This window comes from Lemur catta, chromosome 15, assembly GCF_020740605.2.
Source record: "Lemur catta isolate mLemCat1 chromosome 15, mLemCat1.pri, whole genome shotgun sequence".
Taxonomy (NCBI): Eukaryota; Metazoa; Chordata; class Mammalia; order Primates; family Lemuridae; genus Lemur; species Lemur catta.
In genome coordinates, this window is record NC_059142.1 from 37493138 (window position 1) to 37512661 (window position 19524).

At 46.9% G+C, this 19524-nt stretch overlaps 1 protein-coding gene across 6 annotated transcripts in view; it reads left to right on the forward strand.

Moving 5' to 3' along the window:
- Window positions 1–19524, forward strand: part of CDK12 (cyclin dependent kinase 12) — a 79316-nt gene that overhangs the window by 50616 nt on the left and 9176 nt on the right. The window contains exons 15-22 of one of the 6 annotated variants that reach the window (XM_045526370.1): window positions 5226–5332; window positions 5830–5970; window positions 9926–10027; window positions 13185–13221; window positions 14200–14409; window positions 14583–14630; window positions 14721–14836; window positions 15288–15484. In XM_045526370.1, the coding sequence (XP_045382326.1) occupies window positions 5226–5332; window positions 5830–5912 (190 nt within the window). In that variant the 3' untranslated portion in view covers window positions 5913–5970; window positions 9926–10027; window positions 13185–13221; ... (2 more) ...; window positions 14721–14836; window positions 15288–15484. Of the gene's footprint in view, window positions 1–5225; window positions 5333–5829; window positions 5971–9925; window positions 10028–13184; window positions 13222–13887; window positions 14092–14199; window positions 14410–14582; window positions 14631–14720; window positions 14937–15287; window positions 15485–19524 lie in introns of those variants that run through there. The other 5 variants (XM_045526373.1, XM_045526371.1, XM_045526369.1 and 2 more) reach the window with 5 other exon arrangements.

Consider the following 19524-nt stretch of genomic DNA (forward strand, 5'->3'; position numbering starts at 1 on the left):
TTGGAGAATGGGCCTAGAACCCATAGGAGACTCTGAAGACATATTTTCTGTAAGGAAACAAGAAACTGTAGGCAAATGTATTAAGCGAATAACTTATGTAAGGACATTTCCTTAACACTTATCAGGAGTAAGAAGGGAATGACATGGATGTATCACATTAAAAAGTTCTTTGTATTTGAGTTTTAACTCTCCTGCAAGTGGTTTTATATATTTTAGGTCAACCTGGAGACTAGTATTGTTTCTCTTCCCTTCGTTTTAGATCCAAATGAGAGCAATGCATAGAAGAACAAACCAACCAGAATATGTGAATTAGTTACAGAATGTTAGAGCTACAAAAGAACAGTTTCTTTCAGGAGCCATCTTTGGCCAGCGAAAAAACAGGCCCAGAAAGGTTGAGAAACCTATGGTTTTGGGAGGAAGAAGGGAGAGAAAGGGAACTAACATTGTTGGTTATTTACTATGTGTCTGGCACTGTGCTAAGTGCTTTGCTTTTATTATCTTTGTGGTTAAGCACCTTGAAGCTAAGGGATGGAAAGGATAAAAGGCAAATCTCTTTTATTATGTAGAGGATAAAGGGGAGTCGTAGACCACTTTTTCCCTCTTTAACCACACAGGGCTAAACTAGAGGAAGTAAAGAGTCTGCATTTGAGAGTGAGGTTAATCTAAGGAAAATACTTGCCAAACATTTGAAAAAGACGCACAAATAACTTCTCCATTGCTAGATACCTTCTAAAATGTAATGATTAGAGGCAGGGCTGGTAGAGAACAAGATTACTCTTGGCTCTGGGATTGGTTTCCATTCTAGAAAATCAAATCCTGACTTGAAAATACAGGATTAATCTTAGAAATAAGGAACAAAATGGGACTTTTCATCCTAAGCTGTCTTTAAAGAGAATCGTATTTATATACTATTAATCAAGGAGATAAATTCCTTTGGTGACCATGCTTGTTTTGATTTTTTTGTTTTGTAACTTTGAAGTCGTGAAACTGAATTTTGGAAAGACTCGGTGCCAGAAGATCAGGGCACGTGGCAGTCAGAAAATTGACAGAATAAGATTGTATTCCTTGTGGTTGTTTGATATAATATCCCAAGAGTTATATCATGAAGGCTCCTTCAGTGAGGAGCATTAATGTCAGTAACAGAGTCATGTCCTGAGTACAGGATAACCTGTAAGGGAGAAGATTGGGGGAGGGTCCCACCTTTAGAGAGCTTCTGGGTCTAGTAGGAGAGGTGAGTCTTATACTTGGTGGAGAGTGGAGAATCAGTAGATATAAGTCAACATGTTAATGCAAGTTATAAAACAGTACCCTAATAAGAGGAAACCAAAGCAAAGAAATAATCAGAAAAAGTGGAGTTAATCAGAAATAATTATTTGAAAGTAAAGAAGATAAGGGACGTGGAACAGAAGAGGAGGTAAGCAGAGAGAGGAGACCCATGGAAGAGGGCTCATGTGTTTTGTGCAGAGGGCTGTGAATTGACTGACTAGAATGGTACTGGAAGGGACTATTAGAAAATGAAGTTGGAGAAGCAATCTTGTTGGCTCGAATGAGAAATTTGAATTTGATTTAGTAAGCAGTAACAGGGAGCAGAGCATGATGAGATGAAAATGATGCTGAGGACTTTTGCAGCAGTACTGGGTCAAGGAAGCAGAAAAGTTCATTAGAATATTATTGTTCTTGCTGAGACATGAGGTGGTGAGGGCCTACACTAGAGTAGGACAAGGAGAATCAAAAGAAAGGAAGAGGGTCCTTAGGAATTAGCAAGGCTTGGTTATAAGGGGAGAAATGAAAGATAGCCTCAAGATGATGATCCCAAGATATATTTGTGCTGTTTATGGTGAGAGGGAGCTGCTTTGTTTTTAAAGAGTAGGAAGTGTTTACTTTATTCACCAACTGATGGGATAGGATATGTATATGTTCACTGCTGCAGAGTCTAGGAGGGGGCGCTGCCCCTGGAGAATAGTAGAGCATGCACTGTGTGTCCAGATGATAACCTGCACCCTGCCCTTTTCAGGTTGGAGAACTAGGCAAGAGAGATCTATTGCTGGGGTGTGCCCACAGACTTCAAGAATGCTATCCTACTCTAGATGTGGGAAAGAAAATACAGTTTTTTGCCAGTTTCTTCCCCTTTAATGCTTTGAAAATGGGATATGACTAGCCTGTGGCAGCATGTGCCTGTGGATGCACAGTTCTCTGGCTTGATTCTTGGAAGGCCTTTTTCTGTCCCTCCCTGGGGGTCATTTGTATCTCTGATTCCTGCTCCCAGAGCCATAAAGTGGGAGCCCCCATTTATTAATTGGGTTGGGACTGGGGAGGGGGTCGGCAGGGGACTCTTTAGTGCAGCAGGCGGGGGTCTACCCGAATGAGCCCATTAGCCAGCCCCAACGGCAGCTGAAACGGGCAGCAGCCAAGTCCTCTCTGTTTCAAAAACCCTCCATCGCCTGCAGCAGATCAGAACAAGGCCTGCGGGAGCCCTTAGCTTCTGATTGCAGCTGTGAGGAAGGACAAAACAATTTATAGGAAGCCAAGTAGCTCCTGTCTCACTGTCTCTTCCCTTCCAACTTTGGGAGGGGGAAGACTGGATGTTGTGTCTCCTCCCACCATGGCTTCTTACAGGCACATACAGGCCTAAAGTAGGAGAGAACAGGAATGAGTGTACGGATGTTGACTGGACATTTATGTCTATGTTGTGGATGTATTTACACATGTCTTTGCTTTTATCCGCACACAGTTGAGTTGGATTAGCAGCCACTACTTATATGGGGCTCCCTAGGGCAAAGCCAAATGTGTGCACAGGCTAGGAGTGGGGCCATGCTTATCATACTCCTTCCTGCCCCATACCTGCCTTCAGTCTCCTGTCTGCTTTATCAGGATTCAGGGTTAGAGTCCTCAACTTCTTTTCCTCTTAATGGGAGGAGTTTGGCACTTAAAGGAAGGCCTCCTGGAACTCACTTGTCCCTTTAGTTAAGCCTGCAAGAGGAAGGCAAGCATCTATAGGGGAGCTTCTTTCTGCAGTGGCCCAGAGAACCCAGGAAGGGCAGGAATGTCTTACTTAATGATGGAAGGACACTTATGTCTTCTCTCTTATAAAATCATAGATTGACAGAGCTAGAAAACAGGTCATGTGATCCAAACTCTCAGTTTACAGAGCAGGAAAGTGAGGCTTAAGGAAGGGAAGTGCCTTACCCACAGTATCACAGGAGGTTAATGGCAACTCGCCAGGACTAGGTCCAAGAGACCAGAATCTTGACCTACATGAGTATAGCGCACCCAACTTTAAGATGACCCATTCCTAAGAACCCTGAGCTTCCTCAGGAAAGGAAGGAAGGGTTGTGAGAGGTTTTCTGGTTTTGGTCTTGGTTTTTTGTTTTTGGAGACAGGGCCTTGCTCTGTCGCCCAGACTGAAGTGCAGTGGCATGATCATAGCTCACTGTAACCTCAAACTCCTGGGCTCAGGTAATCCTCCTGCTTCAACCTCCCGAGTAGCTAGGACTACAGGCACACACCACCATGCCTGGCTAATTAAAAAAAAAAATTGTAGAGACAGAGTCTCATTATATTGCCCAGGCTAGTCTCGAACTCCTGACCTCAACAAATCCTCCTCCCTAAGCCACCCAAAGTGTTAGGATTATAGGTGTGAGCCACCACATCCAGCCAGGGCTGAGATTTTGAGGAGAGAGGGACAGAGATTGAGGGGGAAAGGTAAGATTTAAAAATCATTAGTAGAAAAACTGAGGAATTTTATGTATTTTACCTTAAAGAATAATCTTTCAATGACATGCAAATTGTACAAATGTAATTTTTATTTAGAGTCAGGAGTTCTCTTGGTTCATTGGGAAACAAGTAGCAGCCATGGCCAAAGATGCTGATTCCCTCAAAGTAACCCCAGAATTCAAAGAGCACTTTGTTACCATCTGGAGGTTGAATAGCAGGAAAAGATTGTCAGAGGCAATGTGAGGAATTTACCCTAAATCTCAACTCAGGCTCCTTTGCGTTACAGTATACCTACATTGAAAAGAAAAATCAAAAGGCAGAAAGAAAACATATCTGCTGGAGCCTCTGAATGAGAGGATTATAGAACTCAGAGCAAAATGAGATATTCTCTGAGAGCACAGGAAAATTAGGGGGGACCCTCTATTCCTTTCCTCTTCCTTATTGTTTTTAGTTTTGAGTTGTTTGGTGTTCTTTGATGAGGGAGAAGGAAGTTTGTGTATGGTGCTCCACAGTGGCCTGAATACCTTAGTGTGCTTAGCTGGCTGATATGCATGGCAGGTTCTGTAAGTCATCTCACTCTGGTGCTGAAACTCCCCTCCCCTTTTTGAACCTCTCCTGGCTGTATCTACAGTCCATTCCAAACCTTGCTTTCTGTGGGCATATGGGTCTGGGAGCCACTGATAAGCGGAGAAGGGAATGCTGATCATTTCTAAGCTGGAAGCAGAATCTTGAAGGGAGACGGGCATCACTGGGCAGTTTAGAGAGGGTTATTAATACGAGTCTAGGTCAGAGGAGCTGGGGATCTGCAAAATGAACATTGTCTGCTGATGACAAAGAAATAGATCCCAGTACATATCCTTACATTGTGTCTATCACATCCTAATTGATAGCATAGCGGGGATGTGGAGTTGGTCTCCCTGCAACTTTGTCTCTGCCCAGGGAATGTATGATAGACCTATTTGCCCAAGCTGTATCAAGCTGCTGTCCTGTAAACCTTTCTGTTTAGTAGTTAGGACCCCCCCCCCGCCTTTTTAATTTTCTTTGCCTCAGAGCCCTTCCTGTAGAAGTTATTGTGAACAAGAGAGCCACAACTCTAAGCTGGTGATCTGATCTAAAACTAGGTGGCCTCCTCTAAGTCACCTTCTTGCATTAACCTTGTATTAACCATTAACCTTCATTGCCCTTTATAATTCTAGGTTTCACAGCTTCTATTTCTGTTGAATTTCCCAACATATCTCTAAGTATAGGAAATATGGTTTTGCTTTTATCAGCCTGGGACTAGTTCCCTGGAGATCAGAATCTTAGAACAGTTATGACTCTCTTTGGGAGTATACTTAAGGTTCACCTGAATCCTTCTGGGGAAATCAGGTTTGAGGGAATTGGAAGAGTAGTAACTGTCATCATCACTGCTACCTACCAGTGCCATGCTCCCTGGGTGAAAGACCAAAGACCCTCTTTGGTGTCTAGTCCCTTGTCTCATGTCTAATGTAGCCTGTCATTTTCCTTTACAGGTGGCAGCAGCAGCAGGGATGGCCCCCAAGGAATTTGGTGAAGTCCATGGGTTACCTCACGTCCAGAGCCTGGCAAAAACAGTCTCTTTCACAGAACCAAAAGCCAGGTAGGGACCTAAGGCCAATCAGATGCTTTTGTATGGGATAACCCTCCCTCCACGCCCTCTCTAGTCTCAGAGAAGTTTCTTACTCCCAAAGATCTCCAGAGGAGTTTCCTCAGCTTGTTTTGTTTGTTTTTTCCTTAGCTTTTTATTTGACCCTATTCTGGTGTTCTACCTTCTGGTTAACAAGTTCTTCCTTCCAACTGGAGTGGGTAACCCCCTTTCTTGACATTAGCAGTCATTTCGTTTCTGTTCTTTCCTCTTCGCCAGCTGTGCTAATGAGTATTTCTCCAGGGTGGGCTACTGATGTCAGTTACTGGGTTACTCTCAGCCCTCTCCTCTAGGCAGCTGCCCCACTGGCCCACCACCCTGTCCATACACACAGCCCCGCCATCCTCTTCTTCTTTCCCAAAAAGCTATTTTCTATCCCTTTCTTCTGAGTCAAAATAGGGCAGTGCTGTCCCTTTCACTACTTCTAATCAGCTTCTCCACCTCCTTTCCAGGTTCAGTGGGAGATTTCACCTGTTCCAACACTGTGCAAGACACCAGAAGTAGAGGCCTGCAAGCCTGTTTCCTCTATCCCTAATGCCCAGACGGGGTGGGTCACCAGCCTCCAGTGCCAACCTCACCCTTCTTGCCTGCTGGTAGGTGTGCTGCTCCCCTACCCATCAACAGGGTCATGTTTCTCTCTGGGAGTAATTTCTCTCTGTTGTTAAATATCTCCAACAAGGCGAAGGCCTTAGTGACTCAGCTCTCTGGGTTCGTAACTTCCAGCTCTAGTCTTTAGAGAGCCTCTCCTGGTGTCAGATGTCCGTCTCTTTTTCTGTAGTTCAGGACCATCTTTTCCCACACTTAGAGGGTGTGGGAAGGGACCAGTAAATAGTGTTTGATGCTGGAGAGGAAGAGTCTAATGACCAGCAGCCTTCCTTTGGGGGCCGGAAGTCAGAAGCCCCAGATGTACATTCTTCCTAGTGGCCTGGTATCCTGGGAGAGTACCTGGATCTTTGCAAGGAAAGGTGTTTTAGCTGGTATCCATTCTTCTGGACCAGGATCTTAGGCTCTGTTTGTCCTACTCATTCCCAGTTCCCCCCAGGGAGTGCAGAGTGGATGGTGGTAGGGCAGAATCAACCACTAGGTTTCACCCTGTCTTTTCTGTCTTTCTTTTCTTTTTTTCTTTCTTTCTTTTTTTTTTTTTTTTTTGAGACAGAGTCTTGCTCTGTTGCCTGGGCTAGAGTGCTGTGGCATCAGCCTAGCTCACAGCAACCTCAAACTCCTGGGCTCAAGCAATCCTGCCTCAGCCTCCCGAGTAGCTGGGATTACAGGTATGCGCCACCACACCCAGCTAACTTTTTCTATTTTGAATTGCCTGGCTAATTTTTTTTCTATTTTTAGTAGAAACGAGGTCTCACTCTTGTTCAGGCTGGTCTCGAACAACTGACTTCAAGTGATCCTCCCGCCTCGGCTTCCCAGAGTGCTAGGATTACAGGTGTGAGCCACCGTACCTGGCCCACCCTGTCTTGAGCTCAGGTGTCAGCTCTCCTCTGGGGCCTGTGGAGAGTTGGGGGTGGGATTGGGGTTGGGGCAAAGCATCTCCCTGCCTCCTGGGCATTGGAGGTGACATCAGCTTATCCTCTTGACCCTGGACGTCTCTCACCCCTGCAATCCAAACAGCACAAACAGCAGACCCAAGTAAGTGTCACCTCTGGATAAGGTGCTCCCTCTCCTGGTAGGCATATGCACTGAGTTAGAGATGATGGGGTGGATAGAGGAATAGGGCAGGTTTAGAAAGCAAGAAATGTCTCTGGAAGTAGTCAAGCAGCAAGTATGTGTGGGGTGCCTTGATGGCACAGAGAGCAGCAACATTCAAAACTTGGCCACTTGTCTATCAACCACGTTGCGGGATCCCACAAAGCAGCCTGGCCAGTAGGGCAGCTGCAGTATTGGTTTCTGCCACACGAGGGCGCTGCCGACCAATTAAAACTCATGCCCTTTAGCAGACAGAGTGCACGTGAGGGCACCCTTTCCCCAAGACTGAGTCCAGAAACGCCCCACCAAGAGCCAAGGCCCAAAAAGCCAAAAGAATGATTGGTACCGCTTGTTCTTCCTTTAAAATGGCCTGAGACCCTAAACACCCTATCCTAGTGGCCTATCTCATTCTCAGCTGAACTTGGGAAGCCCCCTAATTCCAGGCACTGAATACCTTGTACAGGTGCTTCTCTCTCTCAGGGTGTAGCAGGCTCCAGCTGTCCACCCCACTGCCCCCCTGCCTCCATGACAGTCACTTTCTGACCCAGAGGGTGGGGTGTTTGAGTTTTTTAAGGGGGAAAAAAATCTCTTATAATTGTTCTGAGAAAAGTATCTTTGTTAGTGAGAAAGTGTTGGGGGGGGGGGGCTGAAGCCTGAGAGAGTGAGTCACCCTGTCACCTCCCTCAGCACAAATCTGCAGAATTCAAGATGAGTCTAGAGGATGTTTGCAGCCTGAGTGGCTGGAATACACCTCAGGACAGTCCAGGGCTCTGAGCCAAAAATGGTGTCAGAAAGCAGGAAGGAAGGGTGGGCTGCTTCATCCTATGAGTCTCATACCCACCATATCCCATATGATGGCTCTGCTAGGGATGCAAAATGGCCACAGGACCCCTACGGGAGTGAGGACCCCCTAATTGACCCTCAGTGTCCATGAAGCCCTTCCAGGCTGAACAGGCTAAAGGAGATAACAGAGGTTCTCCTCCTCCTTCCTACCCCCATGCCTGAGGGCCCCTCCCCAGGAGGACAGCTTGATTAAACAGTCGGTGCTGCTGGAATTACTGCACAGCTGGCACTCCCCCCAGCACCCCAAGCAGAGCAGCAGTGCAGATTAAAATCTCCAATTAGCGTTAAAGTGAAGTGAGGAGGTGCTGAGGCTGCCAAGGAGGCCAGGCGGGGGCCCTGGGTTGGCAAACCCCCCACTCCTGCCTAGATTCTGAGTGCCACCCTGAGTCACCCCTACTTTCCTAGCTACTCTCCCAGCAGCTCACAGTGTCCATTAGCTTTGTATTGCTTGTGGCCAGAGGGCTTTTGGGGGGCACAGGCCTTACCTAGCAAAATGCTGGGGACACCATAAGTATGGAGGAGAATGAGAGCGGTCAGTGCTCATCAAGGGAGATGCCCTACTCACAGTCTGCCAGACTGCGAGGCCAAGGTGACTTCGCACTACTGCTGCTGCTTTTTGCCTAGAGAAAGGGCAAATAGGACAGGTCCTTCTAGGTCCTCTTACCTATAAGGTGCTAGGGGACATGGTGCCCACATGAACATCTATCTTTACATATTTTATCCTATCTGACCCATCTGCTCTCACCCAAATTATAGCTCCTTCCTTCCTCCCTCCCTCCATCTTTCTCTCAGCTTTCCTATGGGCAGAAGTAGGCACAGCCAGGCTTGGGAGCATCACCATGCCCTGCCACCTGGGTCCCAGCTGGCTCCTCGTTATATTCTTCCCAGTTTGGGGAAGAGCAAAGATATGCTGAGAATGGAGACCTCAGACTCTTGCAGCCCCTGAACTTCACACCCTCCCCCCGAGGCCTCTCTACCATTTACACTTCTGCCCTTCACCCACCAAGTGCAGAAGGAGGGCAGCACAGCTAGCCATGCCCTCTGACTGCCCTCTGCCCCTTTAAGGGAAATGAAGGTGGGTACCCAGCTGACTGAACCTACTCACACCTCCAGAAATTAGACACCAGGGCACAGTGCCACCCTCCTAGGCTGGCACATGCTACCCTGGCAGAGGTTCAAATAGCCCCCCCCCATTATACCCCCACCCCTATGTCTTCCTCTACTCTCTCCTCTTGCTTCCTTCTCTCTATTTTTTTTCTCAGCTCAAAGCACAGCTGAGCCTTAAAAGGGGGGTGGGAGGGGTGGAGAGACCAAGCTGGGGCAGGGGGGTGTAGAGCTTCAATAGCACGTTTTCACCTGCCATTTAATTGGATGTATTTTTAATTAATGGGACCTCAGGGACCAACATGAGACAATCTGATATCTGAATAGGGACAGGGGAGGGATTGGGTAAGGGAGGAGGATTGGGCCATTGGGTGCGGTTACCAGGAACCCGGGCCCATCAATCACTGGCCACTTTGCGTTCTGGCATGGAGAATAGTGAGGTGGAGGAGGGGAGGCGCTGGGGAAAGGTGCCAGGATTTCCCCCCAACTGCCAGGACCTCCAAAAGGATTGGAACTGTACTGGTTGACTCAGGTCTGGAGCCCAAAATTGCAGCCAGATTATTAGGTGAGGCTGTTTTCTTGCTCCTGGGGTTTTGTCTGGTTGGGCTTGTCCCAGGGAGTGCTGTAAAACTGTGAAAGGAAGATGGGGACAGAGCTTTGAGGTCCTTGAAGAGAGAGGATAAGAGCTAGGGACCATAGAACCAGACACTGTAGAGAGAGGGAGGAGAAGGGCAGGGTTCAGAGATATTTCTGTACGTTTTGACATAAAATAAGTGCCATGGAGATTACATGCAAAATGGCATGCAAATGAGGCCTGCTGTGCCTTTTGGGGTATGAATCACAGAACCTTACTGTTGCTAGGGAGGGAACCTAGAGCTCATTTTGCCTGACCCTTTCATTTTACAGGTGAAACCAAGACCCAGAGAGGGGAAATCAGTTGAATCCTGTCCTGGAATTGCTTTGTATTCCTGAGTTTGGAGAATTCTTGGGAACGCAGGGAAAGGAAAGGTAGGTTATGTGTGGGGAGAGGAAAGTCAAGGGAAGAGGGTATGTGGGATATTATTCTCCATTGCTTAAAGTTTCACATCTCTGGCCGGGTGCGGTGGCTCACGCCTGTAATCCTAGCACTCTGGGAGGCTGAGGCGGGTGGATCTTCTGAGCTCAGGAGTTCGAGACCAGCCTGAACAAGAGCGAGACCCCCATCTCTACTAAAAAAAAAAAATAGAAAGAAATTATCTGGCCAACTAAAATATATATAGAAAAAATTAGCCGGGCATAGTGGCGCATGCCTGTAGTCCCAGCTACTCGGGAGGCTGAGGCAGTAGGATCGCTTAAGCCCAGGAGTTTGAGGTTGCTGTGAGCTAGGCTAATGCCATGGCACTCACTCTAGCCCAGGCAACAAAGCGAGACTCTGTCTCAAAAAAAAAAAAAAAAAGTTTCACATCTCTGTCACCTGAGTCTCAGAAGCAACTTAGGGGAGTCATAGGCAGGTGCAGCTTCTATGGAGCATTATTGGGGTGGGGTACATTTCCTTCACACAACCTATTCTAGAGGTTGTCTCATCCATTTCCTGCTTCTAAGCACACAAATCCCCTACAGCCCCTTACTCCGGTAGAATTTTACCATGTCCTATATGGTCTACAGGGAAAGAAATGCATCAATTACCCCAACTCCTTAAGCAAGAATTAAATCCCCCAATCGAGACTAAATATTGAGCTTTTTAAAAAAATCTTATAAGTTTCCCTGCCATGTTATAAACCACTGGAGAAACATATGCTAAAAAAAGTAGTGGTTATATACCTCTTGTCTCATGTCTAAGGCTAGAATAGAGACAGAATTCAAATTCAAGGCCCTGAAGGCTGAATTAGAAATGCCTATGAATTCATGTGGTGCCATGGCCCTAGAGCTCTTAGTCAGGCCTCTTCTGGCTCCTGTAGTATTGGTGCATGCTGGAGAGAAAGGCAGGTTTCCAGCTGCCCCCATTCTCACTCCCTTGCTTCCTTCACTGTTCATGTGCTAGGGTTAAGGAGGGAAAGAATGAAGGAGAAAGGGGGCTCTCTTACCAAGTTGCCAAAGGTGGCATTTCTTGGCATCCTCCTCCTTCCTCAGAAAATTTTTTTTTTTTTTTTTTTTTGAGACAGAGTCTCGCTCTGTTGCCCAGGCTAGAGTGAGTGCCGTGGCATCAGCCTAGCTCACAGCAACCTCAAACCCCTGGGCTTAAGCGATCCTACTGCCTCAGCCTCCTGAGAAGCTGGGACTACAGGCATGCACCACCATGCCCGGCTAATTTTTTCTATATATATTTTAGTTGGCCAGATAATTTCTTTCTATTTTTAGTAGAGACGGGGTCTCACTGTTGCTCAGGCTGGTCTCGAACTCCTGACCTCGAGCGATCCACCCGCCTCGGCCTCCCAGAGTGCTAGGATTACAGGCGTGAGCCACCGCGCCTGGCCCTTCCTCAGAAAATTTAACATTCTTTTTTCCATGCTACATGAGGCTAAGTTGGGGTAGGGGCAAGGATAGGCACAGAGCGTGGAAAGCAGTGTCAGTAGAAAATTTGTTACACTCTCTAGGCCCTTAGCACCCTTCTCCATCCCAGAATTGCCTTCTTCTCTGTCTTAGCACCCCATTTTATATCACCAAAACCCCTGGGAAGAGCAGGATCTTCCTGTCTAAGTGCCCCCAGCCCCACCCTGCCCTGCCTTTAGACCCTCAGGATCATCTCCTTGGCTGTCTGCTTCTCTGCCTTCTCTACTGCAGGCAGGATGAGAAGGACCCCCTCAAATCCCCCTAAGACAGCCTGGAAAGAATCCATCCGGAAAGAAAAAGAATCATTTAGGACCCCTGCCTGCTTCCAAGGGCTCCAGAGGTGTTGGCAGGGAGGAAAGCTGTGCCAGGAGTATGGAAAGAAAGATTCTCTTGTTAGGGGAGAACAGGAAAAAGCCTGAAAGTAGAGAAAAGGCAGAGGGTGAAGTTTGGGAACTGAGACCTGTAGTCCTATCTGTGGGGCTGGCTGTCTAATGTAGGGAGGACATTCATAGTGAGTATTGTTTGGGGCATTTGTTGGGTGGCTGCTGTTTCTACCCTGGAACACAGAGCAGTGGAGGAGAACATGCAGCAAAGGAGTAGGGATGGCAATAATTGGACATCCCAATTATTGCAGGCATATTAGAGGGGCTAAAAGGCTATTAAAGCATTCAATCTAGATTCTGGGTGGTATTCTTTTTCTTTTCTTTTCTTTTCTTTTCTTTTTTTTTTTTTTGAGATAGAGTCTCTTTCTGTTGGTCGGGCTAGAGTGCAATGGTGTCATTATAGTTCACTGCAGCCTTAAACTCCCAGGCTCAAGTGATCCTCCTGTCTGAGCCTCTTGAGTAGCTGGGATTACAGGCATGCGCCACCATGCCTGGCTAATTTTTCTATTTTTTGTAGAGACATGTCTTGCTCATGCTCAGGCTCGTCTTGAACTCCTGGTCTCAAACAATCCTTCCTCCTAGGCCCAAAGTGCTAAGATTACAGGTGTAAGCCACCTTCCAGGCCTCTAGGTGTTTTCCTAAGGAACAGAACAGAGCCTTTCTCTCCCCAACCCCTAGAAATGCCCATGAATTCATGTGGTGCCATGGTCCTAGAGCTCTTAGGCCCCTTCTGGCTCTTGTAGTGTTGGTGTACACTGGAGAGAAAGGCAGGTTTCCAGCCCTTTCCAGGTGAAGGCCAATTATTCTTGTCCTCCTCCCATCAGATTTTCCCACTGATTGGGGAAAGATCTGGACGTCTAAACCTCCCACCTTGACACCTTGAAGGTTATTATGTAGGTCCCCTCTTTGTAGCTTCCGAAGCCATGGAGAAGGAGCAGGAAGGTGGAGAAAGAGGTAGACAGACGTGGCAGTGCTACGGTGTCCATCGGCACCCAAGGAGAAAGGCCAAGGAGAAGAAACTAACCAGAGAGGAAGCCAGGAGAAGATGCCTGCTCCTGAAACAGCATCCTTACCCCCTCCTCTCTAGCTCCCTGTCTCACATGGCAACAAGGCTGTGTGCCCAAGTGTGCCAGCTCTTCTGGCTGTGATCCTGCTCTGCTGTGCAGGCAGCCGGCTCTCTGCCCCAGCACAGAGCGCCTCCTGGGGTCTCTCACACTCCTTTGCTCGCTCATCTCAATGTATCTGTGTTGCAGATTCCTAGAAATGAAGAAGAAGGCTGTGGCCCTGCAGGTAGGAAGATGGTGGGCTCTGGGGCCTGTTGGGTGCCTAGCTGCCTGGCTGCAGGAGGGAGGGAGGGAGAAGGCTGCTGGCAACTCAGCCAAGCTCAAGGTTCACAGCAATGGGGGCGCCTCATGAAAACAACAGAGGGGAATGGGGTCCAGGCCTGTTAGAGCTCTGTTTTGCCCCATTTCTTCCTACTCTGAGCTCTGCGGATGAAGGTCTCTCATTGTGGAGCAACAGGAGGCTGAGCATTCCTGGTGAGAGGTTTCCCAGGGAAGAAAGGATAGGAGAGGCCAGTTATTCTTGTCCTGCTATGTCCACTGGCTGTACAGAGGGTACTGGGCATCCACATGCATTGGGGAAGCTCAGTGCTCCTGAGCACTTTCCAGAGAAGGGGCTTTCCTGGCAGACACAGCCATTGCTCTCTGCCCTCATTTGCCTGCCCAGAACTCTGGGTACCCAGCTGACACCAAATTTTTAGAAATAAAAAAAAAAAAGCACTATTACAAGACTAAAACCTGGTCTCAGTTCTCTCCTCCCTAGAAACAGATAACTGGGATAAGAGAGGAACACCTAGGGACTCCTAGGCTGGCTGATCCAGGGTGCTGGCACAGGCAGTGAGGTGGGTGCAGAACCATAGATTTTCTAAAGTGCTGATTCCCTCCTCCTTTACAGGCCAGGTGGGCGATATGCAACTTCTGCATTCATTCTGAACTGGGGATCACAGGGTACTGTGTTTGAGATCACACCAGGAGAAAGAAGCCAGAAGGTGGACCAGCAGAACTATTCATGACTATGACCACAGTCCCAGGGGCATGTGACTAGAACTGTCAAAGGGAAACAGGGATCTTGGATGCCAGTGTATCCAGACACATAATAGTAAACACCCCTACCTTTAACTTCAGAGAAGGATGGGCTAAGAGGAGGGGAGTTCTCATTTGCCTATTTCTGTTCCTTTCATTGCTGGTGGCTCTGTTTTCTCACCAGGGTGAGGGATCATCTGCCCAGTTGCTCCTGGCTGATCCAGAGATGAATGGTTGGAGAAAGGGACAGACCAGCCACTCTTCATGCAGGGAGATGAGAACAGCACCACTCCCCCAGCTCTCCCTGGCCGCATCAGAAGCTCAGAGTCTCCTGTTGAAACCCCGCATAATAAAGCTCAGTCCTGAACTAAACCAACACATCACCTGGCCCTGGGTATAAAAGTGATACTGTGAGGGGGAGCTTGGGTACACCAGGTGGGAAGTAGGCAGGTGTGGGGAGTTCAACCCCAGGAGGTATAAGAGTCACTCTAAGATACCACATGCTCCTTAATCCTCCTTTATCTCAAATCCCTTTCTCTGCCCACCTTTTCTTTCACCTCCCTTTAGCTGACTCCACTCCTGGCTACCTCATCCCCCCCAGTCTAAGAGGACTTGGTAAGTAGTTGTCTGTTCCCTCCACTTCTCCCTCTCTCACTCTCTTCCCATCCCCCAACTGAGAGCTACCCCAACTTGAACTCTTTCTAGTGAATCACCAGGATCTGAACCCAGGATCCCTAGTCTCTGCTGCCCCCCTGACCACTGGGGTGGGGAGGACTCATCAGTCTACATTCTTCCCCACAAGTATATCAAGGCCAAGACTGGTATGTCCACTGCCATCAAGGGCTCTGCCCCAGAGCAGAGGGCAGCCCTAGGGGTACAGTGGGGTCCCGGCACTAAATAAATGTATGCCCGTGCATTGGGCACACTGGTTTATTAGTGTTATTTCAGCATTGTGATGCAGAGAGAGTAAGTGTAACAGCTGCTCCTTGCTTGCAGTGTTTATTGTTACCTAGAGACAACCTCCTGGCTTTTTCCCAGCTCCCCCTCCCCCCAGCCCAACCCCCTCCCTGCCAACAATCCTGCTCTCCCCACACTGATGGGAAATTTATAGCTTGCCCATACCATGATTTTAACTCTCTCTTGTCCATAGGGTAGATGGGCAGAGGGAAGGCAAAGTGAGCAGTGGGCATGTTTGGGCCCCAGCAGGGTAGAATAACGTGTGGAGGAAAGAGGGAGGAGTGACACCTCTCTCCCTCCATTCTATGTGTCCAGTCTTAGGCCTAAATTGCCCTCCTGGCTCTTACGTGGAGAGAAAAGAGGAAAGACCTTTGGACCTGGCCTTGAGATCCTGGAAGAGCCCCTTTGGACCTAGCCTTGGGATCCCAGCATCCTCTTTACGAAATTATTCTCTTCCCTGAGCATCTCTAAGCCTCCAACTGGGCTGCCTGGACCTGAGCAAATACAGCGAGGTAATATGGAAATGGAGGGGTAAATACAGTGTGGCAGAATCCCCAACCCCCTCCTTTATGTCTGAGAGAGAGGTAGCTATAGAGATGTCATACTGAGACAAAAAAGTGGCTCTGGCTTGAGAGACACTGGCCAGACCTCCGCAGCTGGGTAGATGTCAAACATGAAGCCCACTGCTGAGCCTGGTGGGAAAAACTGTCCACCTTAACTTAGAGTCCAGCACTAAGGTCCTAAGAGACTCCCAGGACATTCTTCAAGCCAGTCTTCTTGGTCTGGTTAGGCTGCTCCTTTCTACTTGTCTTTCCTGGTTCATTGTCTCCTGCACATCTTTTGGTTTGATACCTTGGGGAAGATCAAAGAGACTGAGGTATCCTAGTCATGGCCTCAGCAAAGCTGGGGAAAGAGAAGCCCCTGTGTCCCCTCTTGACCTAGGGCCTTTCATGGAGAGGCACCATGTCGTCTACTCACCATCCTCACTGGAAACAGAAGAGAGAAAAAGGGATCAGATTTTAGCAGAAAGGATAGAGGTTAGACCATATGGAAAAACTTAGAGGATGAAAGACTTTAGAATGAGTCTACTTCGCTTTAGAGACTTTTCTTCTGCCTGTTTCAGTCTATGCCTACCCAAGGAGCACTGCAAGAACAGGGTTACTTTTCCAGGCCTCCTCCAGAGAGCTTCAGCACAGTTTCCACACAGTGCACCCCTGCTCAGTCCTTCTAAATGTAGTATATATGGTGGTTAGATCACAGGTTTCGGAAGTAGACGGCTCTGGGTTTCAGTGCCATCTCTGCCACTTACCAGCTGTGCTACCTTGGGAAGTCACTTAACCTCTTGGAGTCCTAGTTTCCTTGTCTGTGAAATGCACATAAACAGCTACTCCTTAAGGTTGTGAGAATTTCAGGAATAGTGTCTATAGAGCACCTAGGACAGTGCTCAGTTAACAGTGGGCGATGCAATAGGGCACTACTACTTTTATGAAGTCAGCAGGGTTGACATTGTTTCAAAGATTCCATGATTCTCCTAAGATTATTGGCTAAATACCATCTATCATGTAGAATGTCCATAGTTTTCTATGTGGTGTGGAGTATGGGTGGCAGTCCCCTGGAAAGGAATTAGCTCCAATTCCTTGACTCAAACTCCCCAAGAAATCAGTCCCCCCATTCCCATGCCTCCCAAGCCTGGAGCACCTTAGTCACTGTTCTGCCTAGAAGTACTGCTGGGAGAGATAGTCATTAGAAGGATAGCAACAAGTAGCATTTGCCAGGCATTTTACGGTTTGTAAAGTACATTTACCTGCCTTAGCTCTTTTGATGCCCACAACAACCTAGTAAAGAAAAGATGTCTGGGCACAGTGGCTTATGCTTGTAATCCCAGTACTTTGAGAGGCTGAGGTGATCACTTAAGGCCAGGAGTTCGAGACTAGCCTGGGCAACATAGTGAGACCTTATCTGTATAAAAAATAAGAAAAATTATCCAGGTATGGTGGCATGTGCTTGTAGTCCAGCTACTCAAGAGGCTGAGGGAGGAGGATCATTTGAGCCCAGGAGTTCAAGGCTGCAGTGAGCTATGATTGTGCCACTGCACTCCAGCCTGGGCAACAGAGCAAGATCCCCATCTCGAAAAAAAAAAGAGAACTCCATTTATTGAGTGCTTACTATGCACAGGGCATTATACTGGGTGTATTTTTTAAGTATGTTTAATTAAAGTCTATAGAGTATTTTATCACCTAGGTATGCTGTGATTTATAAGACTCATCCCCTATTTTTAATAATTTAGATATTTTTATTGTTATAAGTAATACCACAATGAATATCCAAACACATAAAACTTCATGCACTTTTATTGGTTAATTCCAAGAAGTGGAATTACACTGGTCAGCAGATACAAATACCTGCCCTTCATGGTTATGTCCATTTTACTGATGTACCCAAATGAGAATAATATCTATTAATCTTCCTCTTTGGAATTCTACAATAAAAACACAAGGTGGCCCCTTCTTCCTCCTATACCCAGCAGAGACATTAATAATCTATCATAGCTTTTAAAAAAAATGATCATTATAGATTGACATGCAGCTGTAAGAATAATACAAAGAGATCCCTTGTACATTTTTCCCACTTTCACCAAATTTTAACATTTTGCAAAACCATAATATAATATCACAACCAGAATATTGATATTGATATGATCTACCAGCCTTATGTAGATTTATCTAGTTTTACTTATTCTTATTTATGTATATGTGGGTGTATTAAGTGCTATATAATTTTATTACCTGTGTAATTTCAAGTATCTACCACTACAGTCAAGAAGCTGAACAGTTCTAACACCACAAGTAATCCTCATGTTCCCCTTTTATAAACACACCTCCCTCCGTCCCTCCCACCCCCCTCATCCCCTTCTTAAGCCTTGGCACCACTAATCTGTCCTCCTTTCTAAAATTTTGTCATTTCAAAAATGGAATTATATAGTATATAACTTTTTAGGATTGTCTTTTTTCATGTAGCATAATTCCCTGGAGATCCATCCAAGTTATAGTGTATATGAATAGTTCATTTCTTTTATTTATTCCATGGTATGGATGGATATACCACAATTTGTTTAGCCAGTCACCTGTTGGAGGACATCTGGGCTGATTCCAGTTTTTGGCTGTTACAAATAAAGCTGCTATGAACATTCATGTACAGATTTTTGTGTGAACATAAACATTTTTTAACATTACCAAGTTGCCCATCAGCAAGGTTCTTTCACTTTGTACTCATTAGCAATGAATGAAATAGTTCATTTCACTTGGTTTGCTGAGTGTTTTGTTTTTAATCTTTTTTTTTTTTTTTTCTTTTTAAGAGACAGGTTCTCTCTCTCTCTGTTATCCATGCTGGAGTGCAGTGGCACAGTCAGCTCACTGGAACCTCGAACTCCTGGGCTCAAGTGATCCTTGTGCCTCACCTTCCCAAATAGATAGGACTACAGACACATGCCATCACGCCCAACTGATTTTTTTATTTTTTGTAGAGATGGGGTCTCACTGTGTTGACCAGGCTGGTCTTGAACTCCTGGCCTCCTCCTCCTGCCTCGGCCTCCCAAAGTGCTGAGATTACAGGCATGATCCACCATGCTTGGCCATGAGTGTTTAATATTCACAATTACTAAACTTCCTAGCCCTTTGGAGATGGCACTACTATTATCTCCATTTTATAGACAAGGAAATTGAGGCTCACAGGAAGTCATTTTCCCAAGAGTACATGCTGTTAAGTGGCAAAGAGGACCCTGGAACCCAAGATAATAGGGTTCTTTCCACAACACCAGACTTTTTCAGGGGAAGGCCTTTCTACGTTTGACTAAGGTTGCTGGGAAGAGGGTATGGTGTGGGTGGTACTAGCAGAGTGATGTTGGAGGCAGGGAGAGCACTGGAACAGCCTGGGTTGACTCAGGTCCTCACAGCCAACTTTGGTTCATAGATTAGATGAGCAGCAGTGTCATGGAGCAATGGACAATATGGCATGTGCCCTTGAAATTGTTTCCCATTTGCCAGAGAAGAACAAGGCTGAAGTGGATGGAGCCCTTGAGCAATCTATCCACAGACCTGAGACCTGAAATGGGGAAGGGAGGATCTAGCCTTTGGATGTCTATGAGAGGATGAGTGATCAAGGTCCTCCTTGGAAACATACAGTTGAATGTGTCTCTGAGATCTGAGGAAACTGAGGCCAATGACAATTGAGCTGTCTATTCTGGAGAGTAAGGGAGATATAGCACTTTTTTGTTGTTGTTTTTGGTGATGAGGAACTGTAGTTTGTTTACACACACACACACACACACACACACACACACACACACGCACACACACACACACCCTGGGCAGGCTCAGTGTCTAGGACATGGTGGAGACGGGACAAGAAGAGTGTAAGCAAAAATGCCAGTTTGGTGCTTAGTGCTGACTTTACTACTGCTCTTCCCCTCCAACTGAATCATGGACAGCTGAGTCAGGAGAAGCTAGAGAAATTGTTTGGTCTGTCCCTCAGCCTCTGGGCACTGGTCGAAGCT